At 57.1% G+C, this 17,352-nt stretch overlaps 1 protein-coding gene across 2 annotated transcripts in view; it reads left to right on the forward strand.

Annotated features, from left to right (window-relative positions):
* Positions 1–17,352, forward strand: part of EDAR (ectodysplasin A receptor) — a 67,829-nt gene that overhangs the window by 46,361 nt on the left and 4,116 nt on the right. For both annotated transcript variants that reach the window (XM_047781271.1, XM_047781272.1), the window contains 8 exons: positions 105–286; positions 5,712–5,797; positions 12,161–12,247; positions 13,483–13,611; positions 13,698–13,772; positions 13,934–14,006; positions 14,805–14,964; positions 16,201–16,261. In XM_047781271.1, the coding sequence (XP_047637227.1) occupies positions 105–286; positions 5,712–5,797; positions 12,161–12,247; positions 13,483–13,611; positions 13,698–13,772; positions 13,934–14,006; positions 14,805–14,964; positions 16,201–16,261 (853 nt within the window). The remainder of the gene's footprint in view (positions 1–104; positions 287–5,711; positions 5,798–12,160; positions 12,248–13,482; positions 13,612–13,697; positions 13,773–13,933; positions 14,007–14,804; positions 14,965–16,200; positions 16,262–17,352) is intronic.

The raw sequence follows: 17,352 nt of genomic DNA on the forward strand, positions 1-17,352 counted from the left end.
TCCTGAAAACAGCTGGTGCACCCATCCGGTGGCCCAAGGACATGGGTCTGGTCCCAGCAGGATGGTATGGGCCTCACTTGTGCCCTGTCCCTTTCCTCGGCCAGTCCTGTGGCTACGGCACCAGAGACGAGGACTACGGCTGTGTGCCCTGCCCTGCTGAGAAGTTCTCTAAAGGAGGCTACCAGATCTGCCGGCGCCACAAGGACTGTGAAGGCTTCTTCCGGGCCACGGTGCTGACGCCTGGGGACACGGAGAACGACGCCGAGTGTGGGCCCTGTCTCCCCGGGTGAGCACCGGCACGGCCCTCACCCCACAGGCCAGTGGCTAGGCGGAATCCTGCCACCTTTCCCAGGATGGGCAGCCCACCCAGGCTAAGTGAACACCCTCATAATAGGACCCTCTTCCGACTCAAATCAAGCAGCTGTGCTGAGTGTTCACAGTGGGACAATACATGTGGAATGCTCTGGGAAGAGAAAAATCAACATTCCGTATGGATGTACTATTTTTTAGTATTTTTAGTATTCTGGGAAGAACTGGGTAAAAACGCTACTAATAGAAATGTTTGAGTCAGATGTTGCCCATAATTCCACCCCAGTCCTATTATGTGTCAAAAGTCTTCCCCTCCCCAAAAAGTGAAACTGCAAGATAGACTCTTCCTTCTTATAAGCAGGACCATCAGCAAGTTCCCTTGGGACGAGAAAAGGACATCCCTGACACCCAGTGACTACCTCCCTCTGGTGGCCACATAAACTGTGCTTGCAAGGGCTATACCCACAAACTGAAGGCATCATGGTGGTGATAACAATAGGGGTGCTAGCAGTGGTGGAGGCTGTGATGATGGATGTGTTAGAAGTGATGGAGGTGGTGATGATGGAGGCATTAGAAGTGATGGAGGTGGAGTTCCTGTCGTGGCACAGTGGTTAACGAATCCGACTAGGAACCACGAGGTGGCAGGTTCGATCCCTGGCCTTGCTCAGTGGGTTAAGGATCCGGCGTCGCCGTGAGCCGTGGTGTAGGTCGTAGACTCAGCTCGGATCCCCTGTTGCTGTGGCTGTGGTGTAGGCCGGTGGCTGCAGCTCCAATTCAACCCCTAGCCTGGGAACCTCCATATGCTGAGACAGCGGCCCAAGAAATGGCAAAAAGCCAAAAAAAAAAAAAGTGATGGAGGTGATGGTGGAGGTGTTAGAAGTGTTGGAGGTGGTGGTTGTGGTGCTGATGAACGCAGAGATGGTGCAGATGATGGCAGTAGTTGCAGAGCAGCAGCGTTTTGAATAGCACACCCTATTTTGCAGCCCAGTGGTCACATGTTATTACGCCCCCGAGAGGAGAGAGAACTTAAGACTATGTCCAAACAGGAACACTGGACATTAGCACATAAGACAGAGAAGTACAGAAAGATCCTCCAAGTTAGGAATAGTTTGAAAGCCAAAAACTCTTTAACAAGAGAAGACATTTTGAACTTACAGAAATGAACTTTAGTTCCAATTCGTTACTAGGATGCATCCATTTCCATGGTTTCTATCACTGCCTCTCTGCTGGTGACTGCCCCCACCCCTAGTCTCTCCAGTTTTCTGTCTTTGGTTCAGACCTACCTCCTGGGCTGCAGACCTGCATGCTCAAGGATTTGCTGGACAAGCCCAAGCCCATGCCCCTGACACAGAGTACAATCCAAACGTATTTGTCACGTAGCTAAAGAAAGCAGGGGGCCTTATTCTCGATACGCAAGCAAGCAAATAGCTATGCCTGGGGCTGGGGGTGGGGGCATTAGACAGTTCTCTCAGAAAGTTTGATAAAATGAACATTCTGTGGCCGGCAGCTTTGATTTAATTTTGGAGGCTAGCATGTCTCGGGGGCTCCACCCAAAAGAACACGTTTGGAATTCCCATCGTGGCTCAGTGGCAATGAACCCACTTGTCCCCATGAGGATGCAGGTTTGATCTCTGGCCTCACTCAGTGGGTTAAGGATCCAGTGTTGCCATGAGCTGTGGTGTAGGTCACAGACGCGGATCGGATCCCGCATTGCTGCGGCTGTGGCGTAGGCTGGCAGCTACAGCTCCAATTCTACCCCTAGCCTGGGAACTTCCATATTCTTTGGGTGGGGCCCTAAAAAGAAAAGAAAGCAGGGGGACATGTTAGAAGCAGAATCAAGACTTTCCCTCCACTGACATAAGGGTCTTGGAGGACTCTGTGCAGACACTGTTTGAATGGGAGAAATTCAGTAGGTCCTTGAGCTTCACTGGCTGGAATCAGTCTCTGGTAACATATTCTTCATAGGACTTTACCTTGATTGGTTTTGATTGGTGCAGACACAGAACTCATGCGAGAAATGAAATCTGAGGATTAACTATAGCTGTGGAGGAAAAGCTCACACACCTGGCCATGCTCACCTTGGGAAGGAAATGGCACCCTTCACAAAATCTCAGCTTACCTCAAGAGCCTCTGGGTGTGAGCATCTGACCTGACAGTCACAACATCGAGTAACAGCTCCTGCTTTTATTTTCCTAAACCTCTGAATTAAGAGCCATCTGGGTAGATACTAGTGAGACAAAGAGGAAGGCAGGGGGTTCCTCTCTTTGGAAAATGGGTGACCACAGCCTAGTGGGACAAGGGACACCCAGGGGTCCAGGGGTCCAGGAAGGACAGTCCTTCCTGGCTGGGGAGGGGGGCCGGGAAAGGGCTCAGAAGACTCCTCAGCTGTGCTGGGAGGGGTGGGGGCCCGGCTGGAAAGAGGACAGGGCTCTTGGAGGGAAATGCTCAAGACAAAGCATGAGGGGCTGTGGTCCCTGTGCTGCATGGAAAGTGCAGTGGGGCTGCAGGACCACAAGGGGCAGGGCCAGAGGGGAAAAGGTGTGAGGACTTAAGAGTTCACCTTGGTGCCCCTGCGGCTCCCCGTGCCGACTTCTAAGCCAGTGGAGGACACAGTCAGGCTGTACCTAGAGTGACCTTCTTGGCAGCATTGGGGAGAAATGGAGCTGGGACCAGGGCAGGGGAGTCAAGGGAGCCAGGGAGGGAGAGCTCAGTGTGGGGAGAAGGAAGAGGATGTGGGGCAGACCCTGCCTTGGCTGCCCTATGGGCAGTGGTGCCACTTGTGAGGATGGGGATGCAGGAGGGAGGTGGAGGGAGGAGGGCATGGATGCAGGAGGAGGAAGGAGGAGGCCATGGATGCAGGATGAGGTAGAGGGAGGAGGGTGTGGATGCAGGGGAAGGAGGAGGATGTGGATGCAGGAGGAGGACATGGATGTGGGAAGAGCCATGAATGCAGGAGGAGGAAGAAGGAGGAGGACATGGATGTAGGAGGAGGTGGAGGGAGGAGGCCATGGCTGCAAGAGGAGGAAGATAGAGGGAAGGTGGAGGAGGTGTGTGTGGAACTGGAGGCGGTGGTGGCGTCCAGACCAGAACACCTAACAGGTGGATAGATACACAGGTGGGCCCGTGAGGCTCCTCCACAGAGTGAGATGTGGTGAGTACAGAAGGGAGCCTCTTCTGTGGGCACTCCTGGCTCCTACAAGGTTCAGGCCTTGTGCCCCAGGGTCTGGGAAGCCGCATGACTGTTCTGGATGATCTGAAGGGCAGGCTGCACTTGGGGCAGCCTGTTTCATTCTTACTCAGACCCACAGGGACTTTCTATCCAGAAAGATTAGGCCTTGGACCCGTGCCCAGGGCTGGAGCCATTTGGTCCTGGAGAGGCTGTACTGGCTTCGCTCGTACCTAGTACATTCACCAGAGAGATGTTTGCTGACAGAGACTTGGAGCGGAGCACATACCGTGGCTCAGCCTCACTCAGCTCCACGGTGTAGGACCGTGGTCCAGGCCAGCTGTGCCCTGAGAGGTGACTGTTCACATGACTTTCTCCCAGCCCCAGGCCCACACAGAAGGCCCTGCATTGCCTCTGGCCTCAGATCCCACGCTGGCTCCAGTGAGCCCAGTGCTTTGGGGCCATGTCCCAGGTTCACGCGCCCCAGGTGCAGGAAGAGGCCTGGCTCAAAGGAGGATCATGGGGACTCTGGGCTCAAGAAAGGTCATCCCCACCCCTGAGCGAGGTTCCTGGCTACGGGCACAGATGGCCTCTCTTTGGCTCCTGACACTGCGGCTGCCTTGGCTGGCTCCCCACCTGTGGTTTGGCAGGTGCTCTGTCCCCGTCCTGCGCACTCTCCTCTGTGTGTCAGCTTGTGGCCGGTACTCTGGCTGAACAATGAGCCGAACGGGGCTTTCCTGTTGCAAGAGACTTGTGTGGGAGGCCCGGGAACAAAGCACGCAGAGAGTCTGAATTTCATAACCTCCCTGGGGCATCTTTCTCCCACAGACTAGCTCCCTCTGGCTGGGCTCCAACGACATCCACTCCTGGCTGGGCCTTCCATGGCCAGAGGACGGGGTGAAGTTTCTGGTGGGTTCTGCCCACCGCACGGGGAGGGGAGGGGAGCATCCGTCAGCTCAGGAGCCCTGAGGAAAGGGGATCCTGGGGAGAATCTGGTCCCTGCTGACTTGCAGAGAGGTTCTGGAAGCCCCACCTGAACCCGATCTTGTCTTGAGCTGCTCACCTCAATCATCCCTTGAAGAACAGGAGGAAAAAGAAAAAAGAACTAGGGTAAAGTCACGCTATAAGTGCATGTCCAATGCCCACACAGGACACCGAGGCCAGGTGCTCAGAAACTGCGGGCCCAGCCTGGCCGCCCCTCGGAGGCCTCCTGGAGCAGATGCATGGGCAGATGGCTCTGGAGCACTACAGAATGTGGCTTTGGGAGCCTAACTGTAAAGTGCATGTTGTGGCTTCTCTGAGCGGTGTTTTCAGATGGGCTAATTCATGTTTACAAGATGCACAGGGATCTGAGGATGAAAGGCTCTGAGGAAGGGTGGGCAGTTATGATCATCATGTTGCTGGTAACAGTCCAGCTCCTGGAGGCTGGGTCCAGACCCCCTCCAGCACTGCTGCTGTCTTGGGGCCTGAGTGCATGGCTAATAAAAAAGAGATTAAAAACAACCACAGGAAAAATCCAACAGCAAAGAGGGGCACCAGCTCACTTTATGGATTGTCTTCTCACCGAGTGGTGGATGGCTCCATGTGTGTTCCATGGAAATGGGTCAGAGAAGGGCTGCGGCCTGTGATGGGCAGGATCCTGAGCCGCTGGCGTGCACAGCCTGCAGAGAATTCAGGCCGGGTCATTGAGGAGAACCCTGGGGGAGGCGCAGGAGGGCTGCAGGACTGTGGGCTGGCACACGACATGAGGAAGCTCAGGGGTAACCTTGAGGCAGCCTTACCTGAAGGCCTTGACCTTTTTGCAAGTGGGTGCAGCCCCAGCATGAGCTCTCCTATGGCTTCAATCAAGTGCGTCCTCAGTTAGGACCTGGCTGCATTTCAGGCCAGTGGCCTCAACCGCTCTAGGGGTGGCACAGTCTGTGCTGTAGCCATGCTCTGCCAGCCAGTCCCACTCAGTCCAGGAGGTCCCGGAGTCCCAGGGGCTTAGACACACTTGCCTGCAATCCCACTGGAACACGAGCTGCACCTCCATTGAGGGTGGGGGCTGGGGGGAACTCCTCAAGGGCCCTAGCCCCCATTTAGAGGGACACTCAGATGGCCGAGCTGGGCCAGTCCTGGGAAAGGAAGTGGTTCCCGCCGTCTGCTCCAGCTCCCATCGCAGGTGTGCCGACCGTGTGCCCTGGTCTCACCCTGCTTACCTGTCTGCTCTGCCTTGTCTCCCTTCCCCTGTCCGCAGCTACTACATGTTGGAGAACCGGCCTCGGAACATCTATGGCATGGTCTGCTACTCCTGCCTGCTGGCACCCCCCAACACCAAGGAATGTGAGTGCCCCCTGCTCGCCCACGCCTGCAGGTGCTGGCTCAGCGCTGGTACCTTCTGTTCTGCGGAAGCAGCCCATCCTGGCAGTGGGTCCGTGAAGGGGGTTTGCAGTGGCAGGACCACAAGTCAGTGACCTCTGTGAGCCTCAGCATGCCCATCTGTAAGGTGGGGGCCCTAAAATCTGAGCCGTGCCTCTCGTGCCATCGCTGCAGACCCCCATGACACAAAGGTGTTTTGCTGAGCACTGCCAAGCGCTGGGCAGTGTGAGTTCTCACTGGTTTTCAAACCAGGGGAGGCCCAGGGAACTATGAAGAGTGACCACAAAGCACAGGGTGTACACGAGTTGACACGTGAGCTTAAAACCCCACCTCGGGCTGGCCTTCCCTGTTCTCACTTTGGGGTGGCATGCATAGGCATCCATTTGTGACGAAGGGCCAGGGATCTTTGCTTCAGAGGTGTGTGGCCTCTCTGGTCTGGGGTCTTGAGAGGCACTAGTGAAGTGGGACAGGTGGACGGATGGATGACAGGAGGACTGGGAGGGAGGTGGGAGTCTGCGACCCCACTCCCATTCCGAGCCTTCGAGGGCCCACACTGTAGCCAGAAACACGACCTCTGTACACTGGCACCAGTTAAGAGTTTTGGGCGAAGCAGAAAGAACAGCTTCATTGCTTTGTCAGGCAAAGGAGGCCACAGCAGGCTAAATACCTCAAAACTGTGTCCTCCAGGGAGTTCCCATCGTGGCTCAGTGGAAATGAATCTGACTAGCATCCATGAGGATGCAGGTTCGATCCCTGGCCTCACTCAATGGGTTAAGGATCCGGTGTTGCCGTGAACTGTGGTGTAGGTCGCAGATGAGGCTTAGATCCCGTGTTGCTGTGGCTGTGGTGTGGGCCTGCAGCTACAGCTCTGATTCAACCCCTAGCCTAGGAATCTCCATATGCTGCAGGTGTGGCCCTTAAAAGACAAAAAACAAACAAAAAACTATGTCCTCCCTTGAGAGGGGACAGCGAAGGGTTTTATAGGTTTTGCTCAGAAGACAGGATTATGGATTAATGTATCTGTATTACTCTTCATCCATAGATCATTTCAGAGTCATCACGGCCAGCATCAGTGGGTCCAGTGATGGTTTCTGGTTGTCTTCGGGGTTATTGTTCCTTGACCTTCTCTCTGGAGAGAAGATTGCTTACAGGGAAAGCGTGTTACGGGATGTTTCGATTACAAAAGAAAACACTAGGTGTGATAGAACTCTAACTAGAAAGTAATTATGGGTCGAAGAAAGCACTTAATCAAGAAAGAGAGCATTTGTGAAAGGCCAGACACTAGGTGCACTAGAACTCTAACTAGCAAGTAACCATTAGTAGTAAGTGAGTGGGCCACGGCAGGACATAACATCATAGGGACGGTTTGAACTAGTTTTTAGTTGTAACAATAGTTCCTCATCATTCTCTTAAGTCAGCCTTTTGAGACTAAGGGGAGGCCTGGGAACTAAAGGAAAGGGCTTTTACTCCAAAACACAAGGTCTCAGGGGCTTGTACACGGTTTCAACAATGGGGCCCTGCCCACCCAACTTTCTCACAATATCTTGCTCTTAAGGGCACCAGGAGGAAGGGACGGAGGGCAGGAGGGGAGAGCAGTACCTACCCGCCCCTCGGGACCAGCGGGACCAGCGCCTCCCTGCCCCTCAGGACCAGCTGGAGGAGGTGCTGTGGGTGGCGAGGCAGCTGTGGGTGGCGGGGCAGGGCTGCCCGAGGGGAAGTCCATTCCCTCTCCTCCAAAGTCCTTCAGTAGATGAGCAGGGCAATGCGGCAATGCGGGGCTCGCACATCTTTAAAGCTGAGCTTCCCTCCCCAGCCAGGTGCTAATTAATTCACAATTAGAAGAGTCTCAGAGGCCCAGGCTGCCTGCAGGACCTGTGGGGTGGTGCAGTGAGTCCCACTGCTGGCAGCCTCTGCAGGGACTCAGAATATTCAAGCCCAGAGAGCTCTGGGACCAAGTCCAGTCTGGGGAGAAGTCAGATGCTCACTACCCATCTAGAAAAGGCTCCTCACTGTAGACCTTGGGATACAGGCAACTCTTCCCCATGGCCTTCGTCTGGAAGCTCATGTGGCCCGTGTCCTCGTGCAGGCCAGGAATCCCTCTGGCCACCCGGCAGCAGGAGAGCTCTAGGCCCAGGAAGGATCCCTCTCCTCTCTTCCAACACAAGGCCCATCATATAGGGAAGATGAGCAGACCTCCCCTCACCCCCAATGAACTGCTTATTGAACAGCAGCCTCAGCCCAGCCCCAATGGGTCTGCAGGACCCAGCCCTGAAGGAGGCCAGCAAGGAAGGGAAACTGAGAGTGCGGGGGCTTGGGGGCCTGCTCTGTGACCTTGAAAGTCACCTGACCTTTGTTTGCCAATCTGGAAAATGGGGAGGCACAGCCAGTGAGGCCTTGCAGGCTGACGTGAGGAGTGGAGCCTGCCTGGGTGGGGTCTCTGTGTGGGTTCCACACCTGGGACCTGCACATCCCTCTGCACTGACCTTAAATGTGGAGCTCCCGCTTGGGGTCAGCAGGCAGGGCAAGAAAGGCTGACTGTGACCCACTCACAGAGCTGCTGGCAGCCCCACCTCAGGAAAGCCAGTGGCTTAGGTCCCCCGGCTCTGCCCCCCACCTGCAGTCGGGCTCCGGGGCCCTTTACCTCCCACCTGGACGCTGCTTTGTTTGGATGTGACCACCTGGCCTGTCTTGTGTGATTCCAGCCCCTCAACACCCCAAGACACTGAGCAGTGGCTCCTATGGACTACATCAGAGAGAGTTGGGAATGGACTCCAGGGGAGCGGTGACACGGACACATATGTCCCAGGGCTTGGGAGATGTCCTACAGGAATGTCTGGGCCACTCACCCTTCCCTCTTTGCAGCGCCCGGCTCCCCCATCCTTGAAGCAAGCGGTGTCTATGCAGCCATGAAGTGTAGGGCGGGGGTCTCGGTGGAATCCAAGGTGCGTCCGTTACTCAGGGCTGGGGGTCCAGGACCACGCTCTGGGAACCACTGGTGCCCGTCAGGAGCCTGTCCTAGGTATAGATCCCTGTTTAGCTGACCTCTGGGCACCTGCATTTCCCCACCTGTGGAACAGGCTGGTTAAGGGACCCGGAAGGTGTGTGCTCCCTCCTGCATCCAATCCCAGGGCCTAACATCCATGAGCCCAAAGCACTCTGAAACCTGAAGCACACAAGAGTGGGGTGCAAGGGGCGGCTGGGGTGCCCCAGGGTGCACAGCTCCCTCCTGTCCTGAGGGGGCCCCACTGTCCAGGAGGCAGGGAACAAGCCTGGCCCACCCACACAGCCCCGACTCCCAGGCTTGCGTCATGGGATGTCCACACCAGGAACCCCCTGGTGCTTGAGCACCAGCACAGTCAGGATTCCTCTGTTCCCACTCTGTCCCGAGTGCTCTCCCGGGGTCCTGCGAAGGGATCCATGTTGGCAGGAGAAAGCCCATGACTTGGGCCTCACGACAGGTTTCCACTCTGGTGAAGTCACCTGGCTTTGGGCCTCAGCTACCTTGTCCACGAGAGGGACACCTGCCCGCCTGGTGCTGTGGGGATGAAGGTGCAGGAGGCGCCTGGTCCAGGTCCCTGCAGCGAGTCCACCCAGCCACCTGCCATCCTGAGTAAGACGGACGCAGCCACAGGAACCCATCCTCGCGGGCCTGGGTTGGTCTCCCAGCACTGTAGCTGTTTTCTTACCACATCAGGGACCGCTGCTGGGAGCCAAGTCCAGGAGGGCCAGCCAGTCTGTCCAGATGGCGTTGTGAGACACCCAGCAGAACTGCCACTTGAATGTGAAGCCTTGGCCCCAGCAGGTGACTCCAGCTGTTGCTGCCGGGCAGGGGGTCCAAGCTGCAGCCTCCCTCTGAGCAGCTGGGTCTGAGGGCTCCAGCCTCCACACCAGGGCATACCTCACAGCTGTACAAATCAACAGATCCACCCCCAAAACCCAACTGTTCCCTGCGGAGAGGGTCCCAGCTGGACTGGTACACACTGCTGTGTCCACAGCTCACAGGGATGAAAAGGCCAAGGGCCCGGTCACTCCCCCGAGGCCCAGTGCAGAGGGGCAGCCACATTAAGCCACGTGCTCAGTGCAAAGAACCCGGAGGATAGCAGACATCCCCCATCCCCGAGCCTGCTCCTCTCAGCATGGGCTGAGCAGAACCAGACCCCCTGTTCTCATCTGATGACACCTGTGGGAGCTTCTGCCCCCACCAACCCCCCCCACCCCCGCCCCGTGGTCAGCAGGAGACCCGAGGGCAATCCCACCTGAGAAATACTCTTATCTCAGGACCCAACCCAGGTGGCTCCTGTGGATGGACAGAGACCTCCTGACGCCAAACACCTGTGCTGGTGCCAAGTTCATCCTCATGGGACCAGAACCTTGGCCGCACAGACCCGATGGGGCTGTCCGGAGGGTGACGCCCAGAGAGGTAGCCCTCTGGCCCTGCAGCCACCTACCCCCGCCCTGGGTGTGTTCGGAATAGAACATTTGTCTGGTCCACGGGATTCAGTGAGGAGCCCAAGGCTGTGCAGGTGACATCACTTGGAGGCCACCTGGGGGTGTCCTGGATCAAGCAGAGGCCCAGCTTGTCACCTGGCCAGGATGGGTGTGCCCACAGGCACAGGGGGATGTGGTCGTTGTGCCAGCCCCACCTGTCGGGTGCAGAGGCATTTCGTAAGTCTGGCCGCTGGCTGCTCTGGCTGTCCCTTTCTAGACCACAAGCCTGGGCATGTTTGTGTCCCCAAGCTCGTCACCAGCCTCAGCTGGCAAGCCCCAGCGGACAGGGGCAGGAACAGACAGAGACGACAAACACCCACACGCAGAGCCCACGGCTACTTGTCTTCCTGACGATGTAGCTCTAGCCGCCTCAAGCCTTACAAACAGATCCTTCCAACCACCTTTTTGTTTTGAAAGGAAATCGGGTTGAGCTTGAAGCTGGCCCCACGTGCCTCTCCCCATGGTGGGCTGTGAGTGGTGGCTGAGCCCCCTCTGCAGCTGACCCTTGTGGCCCCTCCACCTCCCCTCACAGGAGCTGGGTCTGAGGCCAGGTGAGAGGGTGAAATCAATCCAATCCCATTTAAATCTCATTTGAATTATGAGATGAGTTGTAAATTTGGGGGTGGGGTGGGAGAAGCTGCTGATCCTCCAGAAAGGCAGAGGGACATCTATCTAGGCTCTCGAGGCCAGCTCTGGACACACTCAGGAGCCACCAGGAGAGGGGGAGGGAAGCTTTGGGTCCCTCCTCCCACCACGAACCACCTGCTGCCTCCAAGCGGACCGGGGCCATCCTGGCAGGTCAGCCCTGGGGTCTCCAGTGACGCAAAGCCCCCTCAGCCCTGCCCTCCATCCACATGGGAGAGCCTAGACTCACCCAGAGGCCAGTGGTCAAGGTTGGAGCAGGAAAGCAGCACTGGGGACAAGGAATGGCTGCCCCACTGTGTGCAGCAGTCTGGGACACAGCCCCACCAGTGACAATGGCAAAGGGCAAAGGCCAGAAGCTCAGAGGGGTGAAGACCTGGGCTCTGGGAGCCGAAAACCCCAGCAGAGATGCTTCTGGTCCCAGATGTCTGACCAGCAGCGGTGTTTTAAGGACAAGGAAGTCTGGCAGGGGAACTGCAGCCTTACCAGGCTTCGGGGACCCAGTGCCTCCGCTCTCGGCTGTCTCCCAGTGTCCAGGCGGCATTCAGGTTCTAACTCACAGAAGTGGGGCCACTCGGGGCTGGTACCCCACCTTCCTGTCCCTCCCAGCCGGCACCCAGTTTTATTTGTAGTTTTCTGCTGGTTTGTTTTTGTTTTTTGTCTTTTTAGGGCCACACCTGCGGCATATGGAGGTTCCCAGGCTAGGGGTCAAATTGGAGCACCACAGCCACAGCAATGCGGGATCCTTAACCCACTGAGAAAAGCAAAAGATTGAACCCACATCCTCATGGATACTAGTCAGGTTTGTTATCACTGAGCCATGAAGCAAACTCCATCTCCTGGCTTTTAATAGGTGAAAGGATCACCTGGGACCTCCTCTGCTTGCTGGACACAGACATGTGGACAGTTCAGCTGGATGGACCCCGCCTATCAGCCTGTCAGTGGCCCGAGCTGTAGTTTAGAAATTGTTCCCCTCAGATGCCCTGTGTGTCCAGGTCCTGTGTGTGTTCAGGTTCTACGTGTCTAGGTCCAGGTCCTGTGAGTCTGGGTCCAGGTTCTGTGTGTGGCGAGGTCCACGTGCTCTGCTGCTCATGAGAACCTTGCCACAGGGGAGCTGGGTCAGCTCTTTCTCTGAGGGGGGGAGATGGGGGCTTCCCAGTCTGTCTGAGAGACCCACAGTGACTGTCCTGCTTGCAGGTACGAGAGCCACTTTGGGAGTGTCAGCCAACTTCCCCCGCACGCCCAGCAGCAGCACCCTCTTGCCACCCCAGCGAGCCCATAAAGGTAAGATGCCGGGTGCTGACTGACCTGACCGAGAGCTGAACCTAGCGGGGGGCAGGGAGGAGCTGCAGGAGGGGTTAGCAGGATAGAACCATCCCACCTGGAATGGCTTGCCTATGTGACAACCACACTCGTCTGGACACTGGCAAGTCTCTGCAGGTGTGGCACTGATCACATGGTGTCTGGCCCCTTGCCCCACGCTGGTGATCAGGACAGGAAGGGGGCAGCCTTCAGGCCACTGGGCCTTCAAGTTAACCTGCCAACCTGACACTTTCATATCCAGCTTCCATATCGAACTTTCATATCCAGTTTCCACTCACTGCCCGTCACTCCCTGCGTGCTTTGGGCTGGGGGCGCTTCGGGCAACATCTGAGCCCCCTTCCCCCGTACTGTGTTCATGCCTCCAGTTCTGAGGCAGGTCCATGGCTCAGGTCTCAGGATTGGGTGCTCTCAGAATCCCAGGGTGCACACACACAGCCCAACAGCCCTGGCATCACCCCAAACCCGACCCCACATTCACACAAAGTATCAAGGCAGGAAGATTTAGCTGAGGTACCTGGACCACACTACCTCCAGGACCAAGAGAAGGAAACACTAGGACCACCTGGAGAGGGCAGCCCGGAGGGGGTGATTCCTGGCTTCCACCTTAATGAGCGGGAGCAGCCTCCCTCAGGCGTCTGCGGTCTGGATGCGTCTCCTCCCCACCCATGTGGGGGTGACCTGGATCCTGCTTCCTGAGAGCAGGTCCAGGTTGGTTCCCTCGGGGAATCAGGACAGATCTCCCTTCCTGGGGAGATGCAGGCGGGGTCCAGCAGAGGAGCGCAAGGCAGCCCCTGCCCCCTTCTGCATGGCCCTGGTCACACAGCAGCTGAGCCTGCACAAGACACAGGCTCCAAAGCAAGAGTAAGTCTGGCCACAAGGTGACTTTCCATCTTGACTTTTGCTCAGAAGAGTCTTGGGCTGAACCGTCTTCAGGACAGTTTGCTCATGGGCTGCTCTCTCCACGCCCACCTGCCCAGGGTCCTGAGTGCAGACACCCTGGAGCATCCTGGGCATCTGACCAGCAAAGGGGCCCAATTAGTGGTCCTGACATGACACCCAGAGCAACCTTAAGCACTTGGTTCTCAGACAAAGCAAGCAAGCGCTTCTGATTCCAAGGCTCCCGGACGGTCTAGTGGCAGGGCCACCTCTCCCAGGGGCCCTGAGCCCCATGTCACAGGCTTCTCTCCCAACTGCAGCAGAGCTCTCAGGCCAAGGACACCTGGCCACGGCCCTGGTCATCGCCATGTCCACCATCTTCACCATGGCCGTTGCCATCGTCCTCATCATCACGTTCTACATCCTGAAGGCCAGGCCTTCCGCCCCAGGTGCCTGCTCCCACCGCCCACGCCCGCCCCTCCACCCACCACCCCGATGTGAGCTGGCCGCTCATGCCCTTCTCCCCCATACCCAGCCTGCTGCTCCAGCCCCCCAGGGAAGAGCCCAGAAGCCCCAGCCAGCGAGGAAGAGGAGAAGAAAGAGGCCCAAGGTCAGCAGCTCTGGAGTGTGGGCCGGCCAGGAGGGCATGGGCAGCTCAGCATGGCCGGGGGGCAGGCTGGGGCCAAGGCTCAGGCGCGTCCCCTCCAAGCAGGCCTGGGCAGGACTCTGATGCCTCCCTCCCGTCTCCCCCACTGTCTCCCGTTCCCACAGACAACGTGGTGATTTTCTCCGAGAAGGATGAATTCGAGAAACTGACAGCGGCTCAGGCAAAGTCTGCTAAGAGGTGGGTCAAGCTGGGCAGCCCTGGAGGAAGCCCTTAGTCCCATTGGAAGGTGGGGTCCTCGGGTCCAAGCAGGAAAGGGACCTGGGACCGGGGACAGCAGGGCCATGGTGCCTACAGCCCTGTTCAGGTGGGACAGCATCGTGCTGGCCGCCTCCACTGGGCCTTGAAGGCTTCTGGCTTGTCTGTTCCGTGCCCTCTGCTCCAGAGTGGCCCTTGTGTGGGACTTCATTCCTGTGACCCAGTTCTAGCAAATCACAGGAAGCAAGCAAGCAAGATGCCTGTGAAAAAGGATGTTGTTTTTCACACACTTGGAAAGATTTTGAAAGTTTAAGCACCGACCCACGTGGGCCAGGGCCATGGCCTGGGGTGGGGGGCAAGGGTGTGATGTGAGCCCATCTGCTAGCCTGTGGGACACCCCAAAGTCCCTCCCCCCAGTCAAAGGGGCTCAGGGGTGCAGGTCTGCTCCACTTTATTTCCAGTCACTGCTGAGACCTTGTGGGACTCAGTGCAGGTCTGTGAACCCCTTTGCTGGTGGAGACACAGGTGTGGATGGAGGGGACTGGGGGTGCTGAGAGGTGAGCAGAGGCCATGCCCACCCAATGGTGGCCCCAAGGCCCCAAGAGCTCACGGCTACCTCGGGGGCCCCACAGGCAGAGAACAGGGGTGTCTCTATCTAATGTCCCATGCCCAGAGCTGCTCAGTAAAGCAGGACAGGTAACTGCCCTACCTTCTCCATCACAGGGACAGCAGGGCAGGCTGGCCAGCCCTGCACCCTTAACCCAAGTCCTGTTTCGACAGTGAGAATGACGCCTCCTCGGAGAAGGAGCAGCTGCTAAACCGGAGTCTAGACAGTGACGAGGAGCCAGCCCCTGAGAGGCAGGGTTCCCCAGAGCTGTGCCTCCTGTCCCTAGTCCACCTGGCCCGGGAGAAGCCGGTCACTGCCACCAAGGCGGCTGGGGTAAGGCCTGTACCCTGACCCCGACACACTGCCTTTCTCCTGAAAACGTTCTGCTACACCAGGAGTTTATCCCAGGAGCCCCACCAGAGAACAGGTTCAAAACAAGACATTAAAAACAGAAAAGCTAGGAGTTCCTGCTGTGGCCCAGTGGGTTAAGAATTGACTACAGTGGCTCAGGTCACTGCAGAGGCGCAGGTTCAATCCTCAGCCCAGCACAGTGGGTTAAGGATCCAGCGTTGCTGCAGCTGTGGCATTGTAGGTTGCAGCTGCAGCTCAGATTTAATCCTGGCCCAGGAACTTCCATGTGCCACAGATGTGGCCATTAAAAAAAAAAAAAAAAAAAGTTATCTTATTTTATACCTTTATAAAAGAAAAGGAATAATGAGCCAAGAGAAAAAAGCTTAAATTGCTTGGAACATAGAGAACAGCAAAATCCCTTGGAAGTATACTGGCCTGTATCTCATCAGACCACCCCCCCCCCAATACACACACACACACACACACACACACACACACACGCACATGCACATGCATGTGCTCACATCTGTCACCCAGCGAAGGGCTATGGGCATGTGGGAGCCGAGGCAGAGACGGCACAGCCTGGTCGAGCTGCCTGGGAGCTGGCCTGAGGGTCGCTGTCCTGACCCAAGCCTGCTGGGTAACACTGCTCATAGCAAAAATTCCCTGATGGGATGCAGGCTGCTGCCAGGTCCTGACAAGGATGCACCCAGGCTCCCGAATTCAGTGACTTCCATAAGGGGCCTATCAATTGCAGGGCCCCTGGAGGCTGTGGGTTGTTTAGAAGGATGGTGCTTCGGGCCTGAGACCTCACTGCTGGGGCCATTTGTGTACCTGCCATGTGTACCTGGAGCTGCTTCCTTTACAGAGGAGGGCTCTGCCTGGTTCTATGGCTGCTGCATGAATGGCCCCCAGCGTCCCAGTGGCCCTGGGTGAGCTGGGTCCCCAGGTTCATCCTTCCAAATAGACTGAGGCCAGACATGGCCTCTGGTCACTTCAACAGTCTGAATGTCGGCGGAGCCCAGGGAATCCTGTGGGCACTGTGGGTGCCCGAGCTGGACCCAGGAAGCGGCTTCCTCAGGTGACTCTGATGGATGCTCCTGTGAGGGCGTGGTTTGGCATTTCTGGTGGGAAATCGGGGAAGCAGCCATCCACTGATACTGAGATGGATGCCTGGGTCGTCCCTGAGGATTAATGCTCTCCTGACTTCTTTCACAGATTCAGAGTCGAAGGAAGAAGATTCTGGATGTGTACGCCAATGTGTGTGCAGTCGTGGAAGGTGAGCGGATGGACTGGCCAGGTGCTGACTTCCCAGGGATCCAGGGCAGAACAGCAGGCTGGGCTGACAGGCATGGAGGGATGTGTGGTTTGTCTCCAAGCTATTCAATGAGGTCCCAGTCCTGCCCACTGCCCTTCCCCTCTCGGGAGGTGGCAGGACCTGCTGGGAACACGTGGGCCCAGGGGGACAGGTACTCTGTGTCCCTCACAATGCCATCTCTGCACTAGCACGGCTCAGTGGCTTTGCCCTGGGGCCATGGTAAAGTGTAGCTGTCTGCCTTGTGCCCAGCGGCCCTGCATCTGGACTGGGTGGGAAAGAGGCAGCAGAACCAGGAAGGAAGGTCTGTATCATGAAGCCAGAATCTACACTCGCACCTTCTTCCAAATCCAGCCTCTAAGTTATCTTATTCTTTTTTTTTTTTTTCTGTCTTTTTAGGGCCACACCTGTGGCATATGGAGGTCCCCAGGCTAGGGGTTGAATTGGAGCTACATCCGCCGCCTACACCACAGCCACAGCAACACCAGATTTGAGCCACGTCTTCAATCTACACCACAGGTCATGGCAACGCCAGATCCTTAACCCACTCAGGGAGGCCAGGGATCGAATCTGAAACCTCATGGATACTAGTCAGATTCGTTTCTGCTGAGCCATGACGGGAACTCCAGTTACCTTCTTTTTCATCCAGAAGGTTAACAACGCTTTTGGCTGAGGTTAGGGAATCCCCTGCTTCAGTGGCCACCCGGTTTTGGTCCTGCAGCCGCCCTCGGAGGTGGCCTGCCTGTGTGGCCCAGGCAGCAGGGGAGTCAGGGGCCCACCCACTTCCCAGGGGCCAAGCACTGAGCCTAGGGCAGGCTCGCCAGAGGGTGCTCTGCAGGCTAGAAATGACGGCTGAGTCCCAGGGCCCAAAGCTCTGCTCATCTGCCTGCAGAAAAGGGGCCGCACTCCACAAATGCTCCAGCCCGGGTCCCCTGCCTGGGGATGGGTGCGGAGGAGCCTGGAGCCCTGGGCGCTCAGCTGCCGCACTGTCTAGGGCAGGTGCCCCAGGAACACACAACCCCTCGCACAGCCGAGGCTGAGAGCCCTGGACCCTG

Source organism: Phacochoerus africanus, chromosome 5 (assembly GCF_016906955.1).
Source record: "Phacochoerus africanus isolate WHEZ1 chromosome 5, ROS_Pafr_v1, whole genome shotgun sequence".
NCBI classification, from domain to species: domain Eukaryota; kingdom Metazoa; phylum Chordata; class Mammalia; order Artiodactyla; family Suidae; genus Phacochoerus; species Phacochoerus africanus.